Source organism: Phocoena phocoena, chromosome 5 (genome assembly GCF_963924675.1).
Source record: "Phocoena phocoena chromosome 5, mPhoPho1.1, whole genome shotgun sequence".
In the NCBI taxonomy this organism is placed as follows: domain Eukaryota; kingdom Metazoa; phylum Chordata; class Mammalia; order Artiodactyla; family Phocoenidae; genus Phocoena; species Phocoena phocoena.
This window is the reverse complement of record NC_089223.1, coordinates 108,666,608-108,689,426: the sequence shown is the minus strand read 5'-3', so window position 1 is coordinate 108,689,426 and position 22,819 is coordinate 108,666,608. Positions and strand designations below refer to the sequence as shown.

At 37.5% G+C, this 22,819-nt stretch overlaps 1 protein-coding gene across 2 annotated transcripts in view; it reads left to right on the top strand.

Annotated features, from left to right (window-relative positions):
- COL25A1 (collagen type XXV alpha 1 chain) overlaps nt 1-22,819 on the top strand; it is a 461,595-nt gene that overhangs the window by 330,240 nt on the left and 108,536 nt on the right. The window contains exons 8-10 of one of the 2 annotated variants that reach the window (XM_065877601.1): nt 19,606-19,677; nt 20,428-20,535; nt 22,093-22,128. In XM_065877601.1, the coding sequence (XP_065733673.1) occupies nt 19,606-19,677; nt 20,428-20,535; nt 22,093-22,128 (216 nt within the window). Of the gene's footprint in view, nt 1-18,809; nt 18,870-19,605; nt 19,678-20,427; nt 20,536-22,092; nt 22,129-22,819 lie in introns of both variants that reach the window. The other variant, XM_065877600.1, reaches the window with a different exon arrangement.

Sequence of the window (22,819 nt, the reverse complement as noted above, 5' to 3'; positions counted from 1 at the left end):
GTCTTAATGAAACAGAGTTCTCCATCAGCATAGATTATTATTCATGTATACAAGATCTAAACACATACAAATGTGAACCAACCTACTCTTGTTTATACTCTGATTCCAATTAAGAAAAGTAAAGTAAATGTTCAAAGCAGTTTGTTAACTTTTTTTGGAAAAAATTGATACATCTTCTTTAACTGTCTTTTTTTTTTTTTTTTTTTTTGCGGTACGCGGGCCTCTCACCGTTGCGGCCTCTCCCGTTGCGGTACGCGGGCCTCTCACCGTTGCGGCCTCTCCCGTTGCGGTACGCGGGCCTCTCACCGTTGCGGCCTCTCCCGTTGCGGAGCACAGGCTCCGGACGCGCAGGCCCAGCGGCCATGGCTCACGGGCCCAGCGGCCATGGCTCACGGGCCCAGCCGCTCGGCGACATGTGGGATCCTCCCGGACCGGGGCACAAACCCGCGTCCCCCGCACGGTCAGGCGGACTCCCAACCACTGCGCCACCAGGGAAGCCCCCTTAACTGTCTTTTTAAAGAGTATTCTTGTGTTCAGTATGGTAATTCAGAATTGTCTAAAGAATTGTCTAAAGTTAATATAAATTAACTTTTAATAATTTCAAGCTTAATTTTTCTTTGTGCATGTCCTAGCCTGCAAGGAACACCATTCTCAATGTTCCTTTGCAAAGTTAGATGGAAAGATCTCAGTGATGGTCCTTGCCTATGACATCAGTTTGGCTCTGACCTCACAGTAGATCTACTGACTGAGCTTTTTCATGATCATCTTTGAGGAGCAAATACTTGCCTTGACTTCAATATTAGAGAAAAGTTTGATAACTAATTCAGAACTCAGTTGCTATTTCTTAGCTACCTTATTTCTTTAGATTTCTTAATGGTTGAGGAAGTCAGAAGTTTCTAGAATGCCAGCACCAGAATTTTCTTTTAGATTATAAACTTTTTCATATGGAAGGGACTCTTAACATGTGCCTTGAATTTAGTATAAGTTATAGTAGCACCTTGTAATTTTCCAGCCTTGATTCCTCCTTACTTTTAATTAAAAAAAAATTTTTTATCCTACTGAACTGTTCTTTGAGAAGTTAAACATTTGAAAGATTGTAAATCGTTAGTATAGTTTTATCAGATGTTTTGAAAATCGGAAACTATTTTGTCTTCATTAGCATGGCTGATGATTAACATGGCATATGATACATCATATGGGAAAAAGCCCCTAGCTACAATTTAACCATTTTTATTAATTTTTTAACATTTCTTTAATATTATGCCTTGTTGTTTAAAGAATTTACTATCTATATGACAATAATTTTGATAATGAAAACAATAGTAAGGAATTTTTTAAATTTAATTTTTATTTTATATTGAAGTATAGTTGATTTACAATGTTGTGTTGGTTTCAAGTGTACAGCAAAGTGATTCAGTTATACATATACATATCTCCACTCCTTTTCAGATTATTTTCCCATATGGGCCATTACAGAGTACTGAATATAGTTCCCTGTGCTATACAATGAGTCCTTGGGTTTTTTTTTTTTCCTCAATTTTTTTTTTTAATTGGGGTAGAGTTGTTTTACAATGCTGTGTTAGTTTCTACTGTACAGCTAAGTGAAGCAAAGTTCCCTGTGCTATACAGCAGGTTCTCATTATTTATCTATTTTATACATATTAGTGTATATATGTTTGTCCCAATCTCCCAATTCATCCCACCCACCTTCTCCCCCCTCATTGTCCATACGTTTGTTCTCTACATGGGTGTCTCTATTTCTGCCTTGCAAACCGGTTCATCTGTACCATTTTTCTAGATTCCGCAAATATGCATTAATATACAATATTTGTTTTTCTCTTTCTGACTTAATAGTAAGGAATATTCTACCTTTTCTATTATGTTATTTTCTTCTCTGCCAAGCAGATAACTGCTATGTTTAAATTAAGAACTTCACCCCTTACACACACCACTTTTATTTTTTGGCATAGATAAACATAAATTACTTCTACTTTGACAAAGTAAAGTTTCTAAAGAATCATCAGTGTTAGGAAGTTCTAGAGTATAACATTATAAAGCCATTCTTTATAAAGCCTTTTTTGTTGCCTTTTTTGCTCAGTACAAAATTACTTTTGAGCCTTGCAACTTTTTGTTTAGTAGTCATTCACAATTATTCAACAAAATTGTAAAAGGAAATGAATTTTGAGGAGTAACCGGAAGAAGGGAATATTTGGAGATGTATTAGACATTTTGGATTTGTTCAGAAAATTAATGTAGAGATTTACAACTTCATCTTTCATTTTACACTTTTAGGCAGAAAAGTCAAACAAAATAGAAATAGAAAAAGCTTTCTAAGTCATCAGTACAACGTTGAATGTTAATGCTGTAACTCTATACCGGTCTTTGGTATTACTTCCACTTTGGAGCCCTGTAGTTCTAATAAAATGTGTCAGAGAAGAATGCAAGGTTTGAGTCACAGTATCTACCCGGAATTTTATATAGTAACTGTTATAATCATTCAAGATTTTCAGAATGTGTCAAATGAAATGGCATGTGCCGATTGAGAAACTGTCACAGTTTATATGGGATTTCCTTTTAGGGTGGAGAGTAACATCCTTGGTTGCAGTGGGGGAAAGGAATGCAATGTCTTTATTTTTCCTTATTTTTGAAATGTGATATACTATTTTGTACAATCTTCCCTCTATGTTTTATTTTGAATCAGTAATTCTCATGAGGCGGATTAGAGGCTACAGGCTGGTAGCCTGTGGACAGATTCCAAGAGTAGATGCATTTTATTTGCCTTACCCAAATTACTTGCTAATATTTTAATATTGGGCAATTTCATACAAAATCTTGTTTTAAACTTCCTCTTGGAAAAGTAGAAGATCTGACACCATTGGGTACATATTCTTTTATAATTTCAGTTGACTGTAGCTGGATGGAATCTCTCTGCTTTAGATGCATTCTGTATTACACTCAGCCCACTTCAGTAATTTACATACGTGCACAGCCCCTGTTGGCACTGGAGTTTGTAATACTTGAATTAGAGATTAAGATAATTTTGCGTTTGATATTATGATGACAAAGTCCATCAAAATATACAGACGCAGGTAACAAAACAACGAATGACAAATCGTTTATCTTCTAGGAAGAAGGCTACATTATTGCCTTTAGTTGAATTTACATATAATTTGTTTTTAAATTACATAGAATTCTTCTTACCTTGGTGGTTGTCAACCTATGGTAGTGTAGACTTCTTTTATTAGTATACCAAGTCTGCTCAAAGGTCAAAATTAGGACTAGTTCAAACTTGGTAGTTTTATACCAAGATGTCAATATAATTTATGCCATCTTTCAAAATTTTGTTGAAATATGAATTGTAAATAACAGAATTTTTATTAAGTTATCTTTGTTGTATATAGAATAGTAATTAAATAACATGCAAATAATATTTAAAAGATATATTTTAGTCCTTTAATTATATATTTTTAAAATTAGAAACTATAGATGTTGAAGGCTTGCTCTTCAGAGTCACTCCTTTGAGGGAAAATGTAGCCCCTTATTACAGAATTTCCTCTAGTTTTTTCTTAGCAGTATATAGGATGTTTGTTTATTACTTAAAATGATCTAGCTTAGACATCTATGTAGGTTGTAGCCAAAGTTCATAGATATTTAAAATCATAATATAAATTTAGTTCCATATGTTTTTTACTGGACCCAAATAATTTCCTTTATAATACTAATCCGTATATTTCTAGAAGCGTTCATACTTTAAGGCACTATATATTTCTTCTGGGTTTTTGTTGTTCTGGTTGTATAGTTAGATTAATGGAAACATCCCCCCTTGTAAACATTTCTAATGAAATTGCCCTTACAGGGCACCAATAAAAATTAAGTTAATAAATTGTTTAGAATTGCCCTTTATAGCTATGCTGACAAATCTTAAGAAAAAGAACTAATTTGAGTCAGTATCATTTGATCCTTTTTTCTCTGTATTCTCCTTGATGTAAAAATAAATTGAAACCTGATTTCTCTGAGTACAACAAATACAGAATTCGAGGGTGTGGTTCAAATGATTTTAAAAAGATAGCATAAAAAGGATCCTATAAAGTAGATCATATTTCCCTTTATGGGGAAAGGGAAAAGAGTTGTATGCATTTGAAACATTTTTTTCTTATAGTGTTTTTAACTGTAGGATAATATAGGAACTAAAAATTTACTTTTTATTAGGATTATAAAATCTTTTGGCAATGTCAGAAAGCGTTTCTAGGTAAATCTTGATTGTCTTATTCTAAAAGGGTGCTGAGGGTAGGAGATAATGTGGGTAAGAGAAATTCACTTTCTGCTATGTCAGAGTTTCTCTTATAACTGCAAAATAAACCCATTTCTCAGCCAGCCAATTGACTAAAAATTCATATAGGGTATCCTAACCTTATGGTTCCTGAGTTTTATCCAAACACCTTTGGTGGCAAGGAGCTCACTCTGTTGCAAAGCAAACTATTCTAATTATAGACAGTTCTAAATATTACAGAGTAATTTAATCATTCACTCATTCGACAGATATTTATGGTTCCTTCTTTTGAATTAACATCTGTTGTTCTCTACTTCCTATCATTTTAGTTTTAGTCCTGCCTTCTGAACTAATTCCTCTTCCACATGACAACCCTTCAGGGATTTTATAAAAACACTGCATGAAGTTCAGAGTTGCAATGAACCCTAAAGCCTTGCTTGTCCAAACCCAACTTTCCTCAACAAGCAATGGCATAGCATAAAACTGACTACTTCCTGTGATGGTGATGGTGATGCTCCCAAGGCAGTTCTAAGCTTATTCAAAATAGCTCTCGTATCCCAGCTCACTTTCTTCTGCTCCAACCCCAGCTCCTTCATCCATTCCTCGTGTGACACCTCTGTATCTTCTTTCTCTCCTGGCTGTTCTCTATATGTGTTTCTGTCTACCCTTAAAGGGTAACACCCAAAAATTAAACACATTAATTCAGGTGGAGTCTGGCCTAAGTGGGATAGAACCTACATGCTTATGCCTCTGTTTATGTTAATATTGCAGGGAATTAGATTAGCTTTAAGCCACATTGACAATCATATCATATATTGATGTATACATTTATTATCAACGTAAATTCTAAAGTCTTTTTCTCACTGCTACTAGCACTTAGCTCCTCAGCTGTGTATCATTATGGCTTGTTTATTGGATCCAAACACTGTTCTTTACTTTTATTCCCACACTATTAGTATACTCTGTCCTGTTGAGATCCTCTCTTGGAGTCTGATTCTGCCATCCAGCAAATATTACATCTTTCTTCTGTCCCATTTTCTGGAGATCTGAGATATAGGTATAGAAACAGATATACAAACTGAGAGAGACCCAAATTTTAAGAAGACTAATCTAATCCATGACACAAATGTTGAATGGAGTTCAGACTGAGAACAGGAACTGTGGGACAATTTAAGCAGTATTACCGAGGTAAATTGTTCAACCAGTTATAAATCCACTTTTTTATTTGCTTTCAGTTCATATTTCTCAATTTAGTCTATAAGGATAATCTGACATACCTCTTGCTGTAATCCAGTTATATATGTACATCCATCTACTAATAACCTTTTTTAAAACGGCAAAAAAGATCGTATTTTTAAACTGCCCTTCTTTTTCAGATTTTCACTAACAATGCTTTTAATAATCTATTCTAATCTTAAGTCAATAAAATTCTACCAATCTGTCTATATTTTGCACGATTTACCTTCTTCCTTGTTTTTTCTTCTATGACTTCTCTTACTTTCTACAGTTCCTGAAAAATAATTTGAATGGTTTGGTAATTTTTTTGCCAAATGCTTTGTATTTTAAAAGTCATTTCTTCAGACTAATTTAGACTCCCAAGGTTTTCGTTTATAGTCTCTACTTTTCTTGGCATTTTATATTACCAATGTTCGTGCCATTTTTTAATCCGAATATCTGTATTTGTCTTGTTCAACAGAGAAGTAGAAACTAAATAGGAATGGATGCTGTTGATTTCTTCTGTCAGTTATTAACAATTTACTCCCAGTTGGCCAAAGGGGGAAAAAAAGGCCTATTCTTTGATTCTCCTTCTCTTTCCGATTCTAACGGCAGATGTTCTTCTTGCTCTCAGTATTTTCCCCCGGATTCAGTGGGCCTTAGTGCTCTGACCCAGACTTTACTGTTCCATGCCACTCTTCTATATTAATCCTTAGTTTGACTTTCACTTCCTTTTTCCTTTCCTTCCTTACATCTAATTATGATAGTCATAACAAAGGAAATCCAACAAAGAATAAGAGAGTGGAAGGGAAATTAAAGGCCTAATAATTCACAAATTGGTTAATGATTCCTTGTACAAAAGTTGACTCTAGCAATTCCTTTGAAAATAATTTTTTCTCAATCATATTCGTTTCACGCCATTTTCCCAACATTTAATAATTTTCCCAAACATTTCACAAGTCGAGAAACATGGAGAATTGTACAAATGGACAAATGTTTGTGAAGCTTCATCTCAACTGTAGGTAATGTAAGGAGCTGGAAAATGGTAAATTATTCTTCCTTACTTTGTGTTCCGTAATTGCTAATATTCCACACCACCCAAGGAGAATAGTTGACAGTGCCTTATGTGTAAATATGTAAGTAATTCAATTTCAATAATGATATGATAGGCATACATCTTGTAATTCTTTAGCCACATATGGGAATCATAAAAGTTGTAGCTGGTAGAACTGGTAACTTATCTGAGTATACCAGATGCCACCTGGTTTTTAAAATGTAAACTCTGGTCCTTATGGGTACTGAAACTGTAGACTCATTGAATTAAAATAAGGCCTATGAAATATGTTTTTATTTGGGAAACTGGGCTATTACTTTTATCTTTTAAGACACCAGAGAAATATTTTCCTTGGTTTTACTTATGTTTAATACCATCATTTCACATGTTCAAACACAGAATACAGTTATTCACTGTTCATTCTTTTTTATTTTTATTTACCGGTAAATAAGGCAAACATTTCATTTAATGTTTACTAAGTTAAAAGGCGATGTTACACTTTGAAATAATTCTTGTAATCATAGGGAAAACAATCTTGCTTCTGTTATATGTGGCAAGTTCCTTTGATACATGACATATTAAGTACTTTTAAATAGAGAGACAATCGACCCCATCAGAAACTGCAGCTACAGCTTATTTTGAGCAGGCATTTTCAGTAACTTTCCAAGACAAGTTGATCTTTACTCTTAACATTTTTGGCTGGCTTATTATCATCTAAATATTTGAAATTGGAAGGTATAAAAGGAAATTTGAGGTAAAAAAAAAGAGTTTGAATATTATCAGTGTAGTTATTTCAAGTAAATTATAGGTGCACATAAATATCACTTTTAAAGAGTAGATGTAATAGGGCTTCCCTGGTGGCGCAGTGGTTGAGAGTCCGCCTGCCGATGCAGGGGACACGGGTTCGTGCCCCGGTCTGGGGGGATCCCACGTGCCGCGGAGAGGCTGGGCCCGAGGGCCATGGCCGCTGAGCCTGCGCATCCGGAGCCTGTGCTCCGGGGCGGGAGAGGCCACAGCAGTGAGAGGCCCACGTGACGCAAAAAAAAAAAAAAACAAAAAAAAAAGTAGATATAATAAACATCATAGTATATCACAACTTAATGTTAAAAATGTATTGCATTTCATTAAATAGCATCATCACCAACCACAGCCAGGAAATGAAAACTAAAAAGGAGAAAGTTCATATTATGATTTCTAACATCCATATCATTAAAAAGTTTAGACTTAATTTCACAGAAGTTGGGAAATTCTAAGATTCCCGGAGAAACCATAACTCTCGCATAGATTACAACAGCCTCTTTCATGAGGAGGTCAAATCATGGGACTCCTCCCAAACGGATCCATCACTGTGGGGTGTTATATCACTATAACAGTGTATCTATCACTTCCTTTTCAAAAAGGAATTACACCTTGTTCTCTTCTTCCTCCTAGAGGTCCTGTATATTTTGAAAGTTTTTTGATTTAAGAACCAGTGGTCTGAATTACAACATGTGATTGATACAATGAGAACATATAGCCCTTTCTTCAAATGTTAATACAACAAAATAAAGTTCCTGCAAGGGACTAACTGAATTACTTCCTTTCTGAAGCAAAGCCTTTCCACACTTGGCTCGTTTCTAATTCAACATTCAGAAACACTAGATCAGAGATCTTTAACTAGTACTCTGTGGCCCAGATCCTCCCCCCAAATGTATTTTTGTTTGGACTATAAAATGTTTTAAAGTAAATTTGAATTGGTAGCAAATGTTTAAAATCTGAAGCATTTGTTAAAAAAAAAAAAGAAAAACCTCAGATTTCTGGCTTCTCTTGGAGCATGTGAAGATGTAGCAGTACTAGGTAGGCCTTCCCCTGTGGCAAAATCAGTTAAGTCCTCCTAGTTTCCTTTTAGCCCCAGCTTGACTCCTATTCAGCCAAGCATCCCCACTTCCTTTTGTCTTAAACCTGCTCCGTTATTAATGTTATCTGCCTGGTCCTTAGAGCCATTTGCATTTACTCCGTGTTCAACAAGTAACATCAAATATAAATATAAATATAATTATAGGGCATTCAAATGTCTTAAATCGCATTCAGTATTTTAGGTCCATATGGAAACATGCAAATTTCAGGGATGCTTTCAAGACACAGACTATTTTAGTTTTGAGTAGTTGAACAGACCCTGGGAAAACACTAAAATTTAGGATGTAGACTAAAGGGGGATATTAGAGAATAGGACTAGTTAACTAGTAGAGGAACGTACCTCGAGTGATACTACTACAAGTAACAATACTCTCTGGTGAACTCTTCTGCTACTCCATTATCCTTTTGTTGCTAAGGTCATTTTTGAATAGTTCCATTATCCCAGAGGGCTATCAAGTGTTAGCTGTGGACTCAAATTTATTTGTGGGGGAGGGTGAACTTCAGAGGTGGATTAGGAAATACAAGGATAGCTGTCCACTTGTTATAGCTGAGCCCCATGGGACTCTCACCAGCTCTTTTATACGCTGGTTTCTAGCCATCTACCTCTTCTGAGGGAAGAAGAAAAGAGGCTGCCATCCAGGAAGCATGCCCAAGGAATTTTAAAGTCAACTCAATTTAATATCATACAAAGGAAGTTTAGCAAATACCCATTAAGCCAGACACTAAATAGAGTCTCTAGGGAATAACAGGACACTTTTCCTTTTCTCCCAGAATGAAGAATGCAAAAAAAGTTGAGTTTTTCTCACAGGACAAATGCCGATTTTCCCTTCAGTGTAAGGTGCCCTGTCAGCAAATGAACCTTCTATTTGCTTGGCACTGTTCTTTCCTGATCCTACTGTGCCTCCTCTCTCAAGTGTAGACTGTTTTCTTCCAGAACGTGGGTGGGGTATATGCAAGTTGAGGTGAGCCCTTGACCTGGCAACCTCAGCTAGAAAGCACCCCTTGGTTTCAACAGAAGTATAGGTGCAGAATATTATTGTCTTGTATGTTATCATGATACTGTACCATCTTTGAGGGAAAATCCCTGGAGAATTAAAAGATTATTAATTTTTTATTAAATAATTCAGAATTTTCATGCAAATTGCATGAAAATCAGATGGGTGGAATTAAAGCTTTTGCATGATTTATTTTTTAAAGGGGTGGTATTGTTAAGCAAATTATTATGCAGTGTTTGGGAATCAAATTGATGTTCTAAACAAAATCTCTGTATTTTTTTTTAATTTCCTAAAAGATCAAAAATTTTCACGGGTCTGTTTTTGCATTTACTTGCAAAACCTATATGCTAACTATAATGTGCTTATTTATTCATTAAAGCAATTAATTAAAGATACTAGATAGCAATTGATCAGGCTAGTTCTGATTAATATATAAAATTGAAATCATAGATGGAAATTTATTTTTAATTACTGTAAACTGGTATAACTTATAATATATAATTCAGTTTACCATATATTTAGACAGGCTATTTGGCAATCTAGCCTATATTAACAAGTTGTATTTCTCAAAACTAAATTCATTGCCTTAACTTCAAAACTTACTACTCTTCTTACAATCTTTAATTCTGTTAAATGGATCTTTGTCATCAATTTTGGAACAAGCTTACAATCCTTCCTTGAAACCCTCAGAGTCAAATGTGTTTCAGAATTTAGAGTTTTTAGGTATTAGAAAGCTAATATTGTTGATACACCAGGCATTGTCTGACACCCTTAGAGAGGCCTGAGGTACTCTGTAATTAAACCATTAATTTCTGCTGTGAAATGCATGCATGTTCCCACTAAGCAGGATTATTAGTGAGCAGAAATAGCCTCACATCTGTTCAAATAAGTTTTTGCCACCAAATGGGTTTGCTGCAAAGTTAGAAAAATCTTTAGTTAAACTTATGAAGAATTGTTTTGTTTTCAGGGACTTTCGATTTTGGAATTGCAGAGAAAGGATCATGGACTACATCTTGATTTTTAATCTGTTCATCATAATTTGGCCAGGGTTGTCTTCCTCAAATGCACGTATGGCATGGCACGTTCATTTTATAAACACCTTCGTGGTTTCCCACAACTTCCCCCTTTAAAGCTTTTTTGAAGACTTCCCATATATATACCCTATCAACTTTTCTAGGCTCTTACCTAAAAACTGCTTCACCCCAACTAAACTCAACTTACCAGCAATTTCCAAGTATACCTTCCTCCTTTTTGCTCACTATACTTCAGACTGGAATACCTTCTTCCAGAGGCCCCAAGTTCACACTGCACCTCAAATAGCATCGTCCTTTTCATCCTTCTTCACCCATCTCAAATCCCACCTCTACAGAGGCACAACTCCATTCCCCAGTCAGAATGTGCTTAAAAAGCATACTGCCTGCTCCTCTAGCCAGCACTAATTTAGTATATTTTCCATTTGAATTGAAAATCATGTGATAACCTCCCTTCCCTACTAGATTTAAACACTTACAGCTTCTTTCACTATATTTGGCATATTTAAGAGTCACTTGTTAGATGAAGGAATGGATGTTTTAGTATAATCTCTCTTGATCTCATCAATCTAACCTCCTACAGGAATCCCACACCCATAGTCCTTGCCATTGCCCTTATCCTAACCTTCTCAAGTGGAGAACAGGGTCTAGATCTCAAGGGAATACCTAGAACACGACCTAATCTTTGTATTCTAAGTGTAGATTCAGCATATCTTTGGAAAAGAAAAATATACTTTCTTTTTGGTTCCAATATTCATCTTGCTGATACTGTCAGGAAGGAAGGCAGCAGAGCCCTTGGAGAGTGGCCAGGCACTACAGGGTACTTCATTATGCAGGTCTCAACTTAAACATCACTTCCCTGGGAAGTCCTCCCTGACCAGCTGACCTCAGTTAGGTCCCCTTTCTTTGCATTCTCACAGCTTTTGTTTTGCTAACAGTCATCATATTCACTTCGAGGGTATGATTCTCATCCAAAACCTCAGATGATTAAGAAAAATTAATTTCTTGGTCATCTTAAAGACTTAATTTTCTATAACAATTTGATTTCTGAACCTACATCTCCACTTGTTGACTAAACAACAAACATCAGTCTTCTTGAGATTTCCACACTTTCTTCCTCCTTTTGGACAGACTCACTTTTCTGCGGTCTTATAGCATCAGAAGGTCTGGGGGTGAGAATTGAGAGGCACCTTGTCTTCTCCTGTCGGTCCACACAGCTTGCTGCTGAGAAGGCAGCGTGGCCCAGCTAACCTGCAAGGCCCTTCAGAAACAGTGTGTCAGTGCTGCATCACTGGGGCATGGGGGACTCTCTGCTGTTTCTGTGCCATGCTTCAGACAGGGAAATCTTTTGCAAGGCTGCCCCTGGTCCTGTGCATCTAGGTAAGTCACATAGCCATTTCTTCTTTGAGGTATTGTTACCTTCCTGGAAGTGCTGTGGGGAAGCAGGGCTTAGGCCCCCTCTGCTCTCGAGGACCACAGTTCTCCTTCCTCTCTTCCAGTTTGGGGGAATATCTTCCTAGATATTTTTGATTTCTAGCAATGTTGGCAAGCAAGTTTTCTTTTGCACCCTGCCTCCTCGTACCTCTCCTGACTCAATAGCAGATGGCCAACCAAGAGCTTGATTGAGGGACAAAGGAAATGGAGGACTATAAGGGAAAAAGAGCATAGACACTTATATGAAAAGAGATCCCAGCCACATTCATAATTGCCCGTTTAATGTCTGCATGACTTCATTGTACTCTAAGCTCCATGAAGCCTGGGGAAAGTCTTTCTAATCTCAGTGTCCAAATATTGCCTTTTTTATAGTAAGCATAATTCTTAGAGTAGTATAAATTCTTCTTGAATAAATGAATGAATAAATGGGAATGAAATTCAGAGACTGTGAAGGATTTATGGGATGTATAGTGGCTAAGAGGGTAGACTCTGCAGCAGATGGCTGGGGTGTGAATCTTGGCTCTGCTCCTATATTTAGGTGGGCAAAACCCATAACCTCTTTGTGCCTCCAATTCCTCATCTGTCAAATGGTTGTTGTGAGGAGTAAAAGAGCTAAAGCTCTTAGAACTAATACCCGGCACATAGTAAGTATCATATGAGTATCCACTACTATCATTACCATCATCATCATTATTTATTACCTTATTATTATTAAGAAACCCTAACAGAGGACTGATTCAATGATAGCAAAGTTTATATAAATAAAATTGACATAATTTTAATTTTGCACTATTTTCCAGACTGTGAGGCTCTTTTGTTTTCTTCCCTGTTTCCCACATCTACACTGCATTCTCTGGTTCCCTTGGGCTGGGGCAGTCCTGGAATCCTACCTCTTATCATGACGTCTTATCTTTTGTTGGTGTTTCTTAGCTGTATGCCCTCGGGAAACACAACACCCCCTGGAATCCCTTCTTAGATCATAGCAAGGAGATCCTGTCTCAGTATGTGTACTTCAGGTGGTTTTGCTTATTCTTTACCTCTTCCAGTGTTGAAGTTTTTCTGCCATCTTTCTGCTTGTTTATAGATCCTTTGCAGTTTGTCTTTGCTTACATAGCATTTCAGTGGCTATAGTATTTAATGACATGACTTTGTCAATGTAGAGATTGCATTGTTCTCTTTCTCTTCTAAATAATTTGTAAATTCACATTTATCATATACATATAAAAGATAATTCCTGGAGTGACTAGGGTTAACATTTATGATAGAACACAATAGCATGGAACTTGGAGTATCTATAAAAAGGAAAAATTAACTTTTTGAGCCAAATATTTAATTTAACTACAGAAAGCTAGTTCTTTCCATAATTATCATAAGACAGTCTTTTTCAGCCAGCTATAAATACTGATTTTTCACAGGCTTCAGGGCTCATATTATTTGGTTGTTCAAAGGATTCTTTTAGCTGTTTAGCTTCATATGGTTGATTTTTCTCTTCAGACAGATTATGCCATCTACTGCAATATGGAATGATTTAGCAGCAAATTTCTTCCTTTTAATTTTTTTCCTTAGTTAGCCTTCTAAGAGTTCCTGCTGTTAAACTAAAGTTATTCTTTTACCTAAATATTTTTGCTATCTATTATAATATTTCCCCATCTGGTCTCTCTTAGCTAGAAATCATTTTATCAACTTCTAGGAATATGTGTCTTTATTTATGCTACACACAGACCCACTGTAATGGTTGTGTTGCAATGCATGATATGTTTTGGGTAAACAGAATTATGATACTGTTTACATTATGGAGAAACTCAGGGGTTCTCATTTCTCAGCATAACACATATCTTTTCTTCCAATACGATTTGCTATGGGGGCCCCTTGACCACCTTTATAATTAAAACAATTGTTTATTTCTTCCTCCAGACCTCTACAACCTCACGGACACTCCCTTGTGCTTACTAGTAAGCATCCATCATCAGTGATATTGGCCATTGTTAGCCTGTTCTTACTATGGGTCATTTATGTGCATTTATTCAGCATAATGAATGATGCAGTAAACAGTGGAGTCAAGTGTGTCTACCACCTTGAGTCATTTGCCTGTACAGAATCTTTGTTAGGAAAGTTCACATTCCTCCTGTTTCTACAACCACTTTTTATTAATCCTATTTGTAGTTACCTCTTCCTCTGTTCATCCCTTAAATCAAAGTCTTTCCAAGGGTTCCTTCCTAGGTCTGTTCTCTCTACAGCCTCCCTAGGTGACCCCACATAGCCCTATGACTTGTGATTCCCACCTCTCTCCTGACTATTTTATATGCACATATAAAATAGTGTCTGCCCCTTGGTTGTCCATATACACCTCAAATTCAGCAAGCTAACTGAACTCATCATCTGAAACCACCTGCCTGCCCCAGAAAACCCTCTTCCTTCTAGTGTTCCCTCTACCATCTTTCAGTTGCTCAACCTAGAGACCTAGGACCATTCTCTGCTCCCCTTTCTCCCTTATGTTCTCAGCCAAGCTACAAGTCCTATGGATTCTACTTCCTCAATATCACACGAAACTATCAGTTTGTCCTCTAGTTCTAGGGCACAGTCCCTCAACTAGACTACTGTAACATCTTCCTAAATGCTCATTCTGTCTTTGATTTTACTTTTGCCTTGCCAACCCCCATCCCCTCTTCCACCTGGCTGGGGAGTCTTCCATGGCTGCCCAAACCTTGCATTAGGTGCACGTTTTATTTCTTTTGCAGCCCCTCCATTCCTCCATTGTAATGATTATCGCTTCCTATCATTACTGGCTGCTTATTTTTTCCTATTTCCCCGCCACACATTAAACCCAGTGAGCTTAGGGTCCTTTCCATTCAATCCCCAGGGCCTAGCACAGTGAAGACTGCACAGAAGGGACTCAGTAAATACTTCTTAAATATTGTTGTATATTCATCTATTTTTAAGCTTTCTAATACTTAAACTATAAAACAAGTAGAGAGAAATTATAAACACAAAATTTCATAATGACAAAGTCTGGAATCAGAATTCCTGGATTAAGTTTCTGGCTCTATCATTGCCTTATTGAATATTCTTGACAAAACCCAAAAGTTTCTCACTATAATGTAATCATGTAACACTCATCATTTCTGAGTACACAATAAAAATGACAATAGCATCTTGAATTTATGGCTTCCAAGTAGTTAGCAGCATTTCTTATGAATTACTTATTTGTTCACCATCCCTTTGGGGTAGGCCAGCGTCTTTCCTTCTAGAAGGTAATGAAGGGAGATAGAGTTCCTCCTGTAATGGTGTCAAAACACTGGTCCTGGTTGGTTACCTACTTCACAGAATGTGGGGAAGATTCATGAAGTTATCTGAGTCTTTATGCTCAGGAAAATGGATTCTATAAAGTAGTTTTACACGCTTGTATATCCAATTTCTTAAGAGCTCAAAATATTTGGGGGTGAAAATGTGTACAAATGATTTCAGTACTTCAGCTTATTCCTGGGCTCGTTCTCCATGTTTTTCTGGAGACGGTTTTTTTTTTTCCACACCCACTCAAACCATCTGTGTACCAGGCAAGTTTTCCAAGATGTAAAACCAAGTGAAATATGTCCATTCCAGTTATTTAGAAAGGACTGTGACTAATGATACTGTGGAAGGATGGCACGGGTGATGAAAAAGTACGCTCTCTGTGTGAACAGCTAGGGCAGCCTAGCAGTTAGAGTCACACAAAGCCTAGCCATACAGACAAGCACTCAGCACAGGGCTTTTCAAACTTACCCTCCAAAGACTTTCTGCAGGAAGCAGAATCAGCTGAGTGTCTCTGTGACCTGGAGATATCCCCTGTGAGATGAGGTTCTCTACCACCGTCAAATGGTAACATTTTTAAAAATGTGTGCAAGTTTTACATTCTATCCCAAATATGTCAACGTTTGCTTTATATAAAAATGTCTCAAATTATTTACCATTGGGGATTCCCTGGCCGTCCAGTGGTTAGGACTCCGCCCTTCCACTGCAGGGGCACGGGTTCAATCCCTGGCTGGGAAACTAAGATCCTGCATACCACATGATGCGGCCAAATATACATACATACATATATATATATATATATATATATATATATATATATATATATATATACACACACACCATTCATTAAAATGGACTCTTAAGGAAGAGGTACCATATTTATTATTGCCTTTAAACTCTCCCCAGGACACTGGCATGTGCTTTTTTTCAAACATTACCCCAGTTTGAAAAGCACAGAGTCCTAGGATATTATAGCCCAGGCCATGGATTTTTGTTAGAACTTAAGAGAATTTGCCCACCTGTCCCCTTTCTACTCTGCTACATGTAAACTCCTGAAGTCCTTTTGCCTAACTCACTGATGAAATCTTTTAAATGTTGCTCTAAGCACCTGATTGGTAGCATGTCCACTGTTAAGATGATGGAGGAATATAAAATCAGCTTCCTCAGCAACCTAAGTGTCCATCAACAGATGAATGGATAAAGAAGATGTGGCACACACATACAATGGAATATTACTCTGCCATAAAAAGAAATGAAATCGAGTTATTTGTAGTGAGGTGGATGGACCTAGAGTCTGTCATACAGAGTGAAGTAAGTCAGAAAGAGAAAAACAAATACTGTATACTAACACATATATATGGAATCTAAGAAAAAAAAAAAAAGGTCATGAAGAACCTAGGGGTAAGATGGGAATAAAGACACAGACCTACTAGAGAATGGACTTGAGGATATGGGGAGGGGGAAGGGTAAGCTATGACAAAGGGAGAGAGTGGCAATGGACATATATATATACACTACCAAACGTAAAATAGCTAGCTAGTGGGAAGCAGCCGCATAGCACAGGGAGACCAGCTCAGTGCTTTGTGACCACCTAGAGGGGTGGGATAAGGAGGGTGGGAGGGAGATGCAAGAGGGAGGAGATATGGAGACATATGTATATGTATAACTGATTCACTTTGTTATAAAGCAGAAACTAACACACCACTGTAAAGCAATTATACTCCAATAAAGATGTTAAAAAAAAAATCAGCTTCCTCAAATAGAGATTTTCTGTTGGAGAAATAGTATCTGTCTGAGATGGGAATTATCTAACCACTTCTCTCTTTAGATCTCATTAACACTGGAAACCAAACTAAGTTCTAAAACTTAATGCTTTTTTGTAAGCATTTAGAAAATGTGATCAAACAGCAAACTGGTCATGCTCAGATATTAGTGCAAGAAGTGACTTATTTATACATGCAAATTTCAAAGCATTTGTAAGGTCTACCATGTGTGCTGTTAAAAGGGTTTTAATTTTAAATTATTTTTGTTAGATAATCCCATTTAAAGTAACACTATGATTTATCGCCACTAATCAAGATGCTGATCCCTCATAGACTTCTTTTTTGTATCTGTTTTTGTTCTTTGTTACATAAATACGAGGTTTATATGTAAAATTCTGACTGTGTAATATAGGGCTAATGAGTCACAGATGGAAAGATGCTGGCACGTTACCATCTAATAACATTTTAAACTCATATTCCATAGTAAAACAAAATGTACACATCTGTTTTCCAACTTGTAGCATTTCTGAATTTGTGGAGAGTCTCTGTTTAAAGGACTTTTACTTGAGGAGAAGAAAAAGAGGATATAGGTCACCTCAAAACTACCCAGCCACTTAATAACCTTATCAGATAGGACTTGGCAAAAGGGATAAGATTTCCTAGGCTTTGCTTCCTGAGAAGTCCCAGCTCTAAAGAACAAGAATCAGAGGCATTAGGGCTGAAGCGATGTCTCAGACTACAAACATAATTTTATTGTCTCTCTTAAGAAAAATATATCCCTAATAAGGAGGAAATAAGGGGGAAAATATACCAAAACTAATAAAATTTAAAAACTAGAAACTTTCTGGCTTTTTCTAGAAATATCCTCGAAGTAGATTTGGGTGGGAAGAGGAGAAAGGCAGTGGGGAGGAGAAAACATAGGAAGGAATCCTGCAGACGCTCGAGACCATATATTATCATGGTTGTTGTTTAATTTTTGTATGGTAAAAGTATTCTTTATGGGGAAAAAATTGGAATACAAGGCTCTGATATCACATGTTGTTGGAAAAAGAACACAGGCAAAATTTCTCTCTCAGACCTACCCAACTGATAACGCCTGTGAACACAAGTTAGTACAAGCTAGTAAAGTACAGGCTTTTAAAATATCCTTTGCCCATTTTCCTTGGTTAAGGAATTCAAAACCACTTTTCTGCTTCAAGGGGGTGTGTGAACTGTCAAGTTCTTTTGGAAAAGTTACGTGACAGAAGTGATTACTGCAGAGTGTGACCATAAATCCCCCTGACATGAAATACACATGTTATAAGAGACAGATTTCCATCCACCACCTCTGCAGGAATTCCTGAAACAGGAAAGACCTGAGAATCATCATATGATTGGAGACAGAAATTTTGATATGTGGGTGGTAAGACTATATTTTTTGACGCGTACTGCATTTATTCTGAGGAATACATCTGATCTGACTGCAAAATTCTGTTCACTGTTGTCCAGAAAAGATTTGATACATGTATTGTATGTCCTGAGTTGTAAACAGAATATCAGTAGAGGGAAATTACAGTGTTGTGTTCATAACAGAGTCTGTAGTTATCTCCATTCTGTACTAACATTTTGTACGTAAGAGTCCAGAAATCTTAAGCGTATGTACACAGATCCCAGTGTACCTGAGTTCTCAAGCTGACCGTTCCCTTTAAGAAATGGTTGGCTTGGGGGCCTCATGTGTCTGATTCTGTTTACTGTGTCAAACAAGGCAAGACTTAGAGCCAGGACGGGGTGGCATTAGGTACGTGCTTGTTGTGTTTGTCCACCAGTGGAATGTCTGTGTGACGTTTTGTGTCGTGTTGTTTTGGTGCTGTGCCCTGTCCATAGGGTCTGCCCGGCTTCTCCACAGTTGCCGCTCTGCACAGTAATCAGATCCTCACCGTCAAGGTTCGTGGTTGGCACCCATGCCCGCGCAGTCAGAGCCCGCAATCAGCATAAGAGTGAGCTGCAACAGCTCAACTGGCTTTCCGAGTCCAGTCCTTTCCTCACACACACAGGTTATTGGGCACTTGGAACCTCACCTCCATCAGTGAGGTCAAACGTCCATTAAGAAGGAAAATCTTGAGCCTATAGGAGAAGAGTGTATCGAAGTCGAAGAGAGGCAGGCAAGCTCTGTGAGCCTGTGCCACGCCTCGGTGGTTTGATTGGCATGCACCGCAATGCTCTGTGACAGTTTTCAGTGGATTGAACAATCCTAAATACTCTGGACTTCGGGCATCCATAAAATGACAGTCGAGTTCGTGCCGCGTTATGCTGGTTGAGGAGTCTGACGGAAATTGAACTGGCGCTTCGTCTCCGGACTTTCCGCTCAGCGTGCAGGATGCAGGTGGCCCCAGGTTACCTGCTTCTTTAACACACAGCATTGAAAGAGGCCCAACGCCCACAGCAGAAAAAGATTCATTTCTAACTAAAAATCTGGTTTCCCCATCCCGTTTCAGGGTTCTGTTTCTTTCAAGAAGAGCCAGAGGGTCCGATGTCAGACACAAGCGCCAGTTCTGTTTTGTTTGATGGTTATTATGAGTCTAATGTGTGTATCTTTATTTCTTTCTTGGGGCCTTCTGATGCCTATTCTTCAACTCTCTCACCTCTGACCTCCAACCTTTGACCTCACCTGACTGATCAGATGGTGTTTCCTAAAATCAATCATGGGTTTCTCTCTGCTGATCAGCAGCTCATTAAACGCCGCCTCATTAAGGTAGTGCTTATCCTTGCTCGAGTCTGATTTCTCCTTTACATTCGGTTTTTACTCTGTATACTGCTGCTTTGCCATTTATCTCTCATAGGCAGAGTGTGGGTGGTGGGTATTTCTTTTAAAATATCCTAGAGCAAAATTATGTTTAGTGAGCTGCATTTGTTTGAAATGTATGTGAAAATACCAAAACCAAAAGGTATAGAAAGCCAATCTAAGTTCTTCTTCAATTAAAAAAAAAAAAAAAAAGAAAGCTTAAAAATTACATGCAGTGATAGATCCAGTTTCTAAGCTCTCTAGCTTTGGTAATTTATAAATTATTACACAGCATGACAAGAGCCTTGTATGTTTAATTTTATAGGTTATGAAAAAGTAAATATTTGTCCAACTCTAAATGCAGCCATTTTATTAAGCCAGGTGAATATAACTGATGCAGCATTGTCACGGATAAAGTTATGCAGACGTTTTCTGCCAGCTCTGAGTATCATGGTAACATATACACTATTTCCAAGAGCTGAGAGTGCTGGTTTCTGAGCTGCTTTGATTTCAACAACGTCTACTCAGCTCGCCCAGCATGAATATTTATTTGCTTCCTACTGGCAGGCAAATTGCCTACAGGCTTTACCATTTGTGGTTGTTCTGGGTCTTTTCGCAGTATAAATGTGAATTAGATAATAGAAATTTAAAGTGTTGAAAAGAAGACCTGGGTCTTTATCTTTCACGGTTATTGTTGGTCTGTCCCCTTCTCCATCGTAGGGTGACCAAGGACAGGCTGGGCCTCCAGGCCCTCCAGGACCTCCAGGCCCACGAGGGCCTCCTGGGGACACAGGGAAAGATGGCCCCCGCGGAATGCCAGGAGTGCCTGTGAGTTGCTTTTTGGATCAGTTGTTCTCACAGGTTTTGCTTCCTTTAAAGCGCTGAAAATTGGGTTGGAGTTGGGGACGGGGGTGGCAGAGGTCAAGTGAGCGGAGTGGGTTGAAGGAAGTGGGATGATAGGAAAGTCCCGGAGCGGAGAGGGTACTGTCAGCTGGAATCTGCTTTACCACTCAACCCTCGGGGCACCCACGCAAACCACGGCGAGACGCCTGGAGACAGCAACTGACCTGGTCTTCAGGTAAGCCTCAAGAAGGCTGCGAGTGGAGACGCCCGATCTCACTTGTGTCCTGACTGCCATAGAGTACCTCGATGCCTTTGGTTGAAACGGAAGACTAGCTTGACAAACTAGGTGGGAGATTGATAACATTTTACAAAGGATCAAAATAGAGACAATAAAGTCCTATGCAATTTATGGAAAGTAAAAGAGGTAAATCTTCCTAATATTTATCCCTTGCAAGTAACTTGACCCCCCCAATCACTAATAAAATAGTAAAATTAATGGTTAAAACATCAGTGGTTATGGTTGGAATATCGTTTGTCCTTTGTATGTGAAGCTTATTAATAGAAATGACTTAACAGCGATCTCAACACTTAGATCTAAGTACTAATTTACTTAGTACTTAGCTACTAAGATTGGTCAAGTGTCAATAATAGAGTAGTAGCACAGGACACTAGATAAATGGTTTGGTTGGGTAGAGGCAACTCGGCAATTTAAAGAAATACATGGAAAAGGTCAAAAATTTGTACACTTATGACTTTAGGACGTGAAATTCAGGTTTATTGCTGAATTAAATTATTTATTTAATGTATCGCTTTAACTTAAATTATTTTCATCAGTGTTTTTGTAGTACAAAAGTAATAATAAAATATTTATCCACAAAGTAGAAAAATTTGAAAATAAAGGCAACCAAAAAAGAAAAAACAAATCAGCCATAGTCATTAATGTTTTGGTAGATTTCATTCTTATATGTATATATTTATGTAATTTTTGAGTGACTCTTTTTTTTAAGACTGTAGGGTACTTTAAAACTTTGCTGGGACAACCTTCTTATAAGCCTCATGCCCCTCACCAAAAGTTGCTATAAATTTGTCATATGAAATAAGGAATTGACTTTCAGCGTAATATGCTGGTTGTTAGAACTGCCTTCACTGGACCATCAGAGGTAGTGGTTTCATCCTAAAAGTGTCTTCTAATGTCTCACCTTTTCTTGGGATGAAACCCCAAAAGATAGAGAACCCATAGCTGCTTTACAGTATAATCACTCCTACTCTTTTTATTTAGAATACCTTCTTGGCATAATTCTTAAATCTCTGCTGTAATATAGATTCGTTGTATTAAATCCTAAAATGTTTATAAAATGCATTTGAAGAAAGAACGTCAGCGCTCTTTAAATGACATTGTATTTGCATTCCTTTCTTTAGCCTAAAAAGTATATATTTGACATTCAAGATCCCTAGTGGATATTGTGAAAAAGAAAAAAAGAAGATTGAAATTGGTTTTTACTGTTTACAGCATTAATAAAATTATCATTATTCTTTTTTAAGGGTGAACCAGGGAAACCGGGAGAACAAGGCTTGATGGCAAGTATCTGAATTTATCTTTTTCGATACTGAAAAGAATGAAAAGACAAGTTACTCAAAACTGTGGTCAAGACTGTGTGTAACAAGTGTGCCTGTTCTGTGATCTGTAACAAAGAGTGAGAATTAGTAAAAGTTAAAAAGTGATAGGGATAACTGAATCACTGTGCTGTACCCCTGAAGCTAACACAACATTGTAAATGAACTATACTTCAATTTTTTTTAATGGTAAAAAAAAAAATGTATTCCTTTAAAACGAACAACCAAAAAAGAAGTGATAGGGCCTGTCCATCACATGCTAAGGATCACATGACAACACATCTGCAGAACTGATACAGGAGGAAAAAAGAGGGAGATTCCAGGTGAAGCAAGTGACAGAGGATGCTGAGGAAGACTCTGTTATAAGAGATTAAATTCAGGGATGTGCCTATTAGCTTCAACAGAAATGAGATTTCAGAGGAACCAGGTGTCACTACCTGTGAACTAGTAGAGCAAACCTTCGACAGTGATTCCAGAAGTTTTTCTTTTGCCGAAGGGAGAGAACAGTTGTGCCTTCTCGATCCCTGAAACTGTTAGTAAAACGGTAAGTTAGTGGTTAAAATGTCAGCAGTTATGGTTTGAATATCATTTGTCCTCCCACCCAGAGAGAAACAGTGGTGCGTTCCTGATCTCTGTCATTAAAAAAGATCATGAA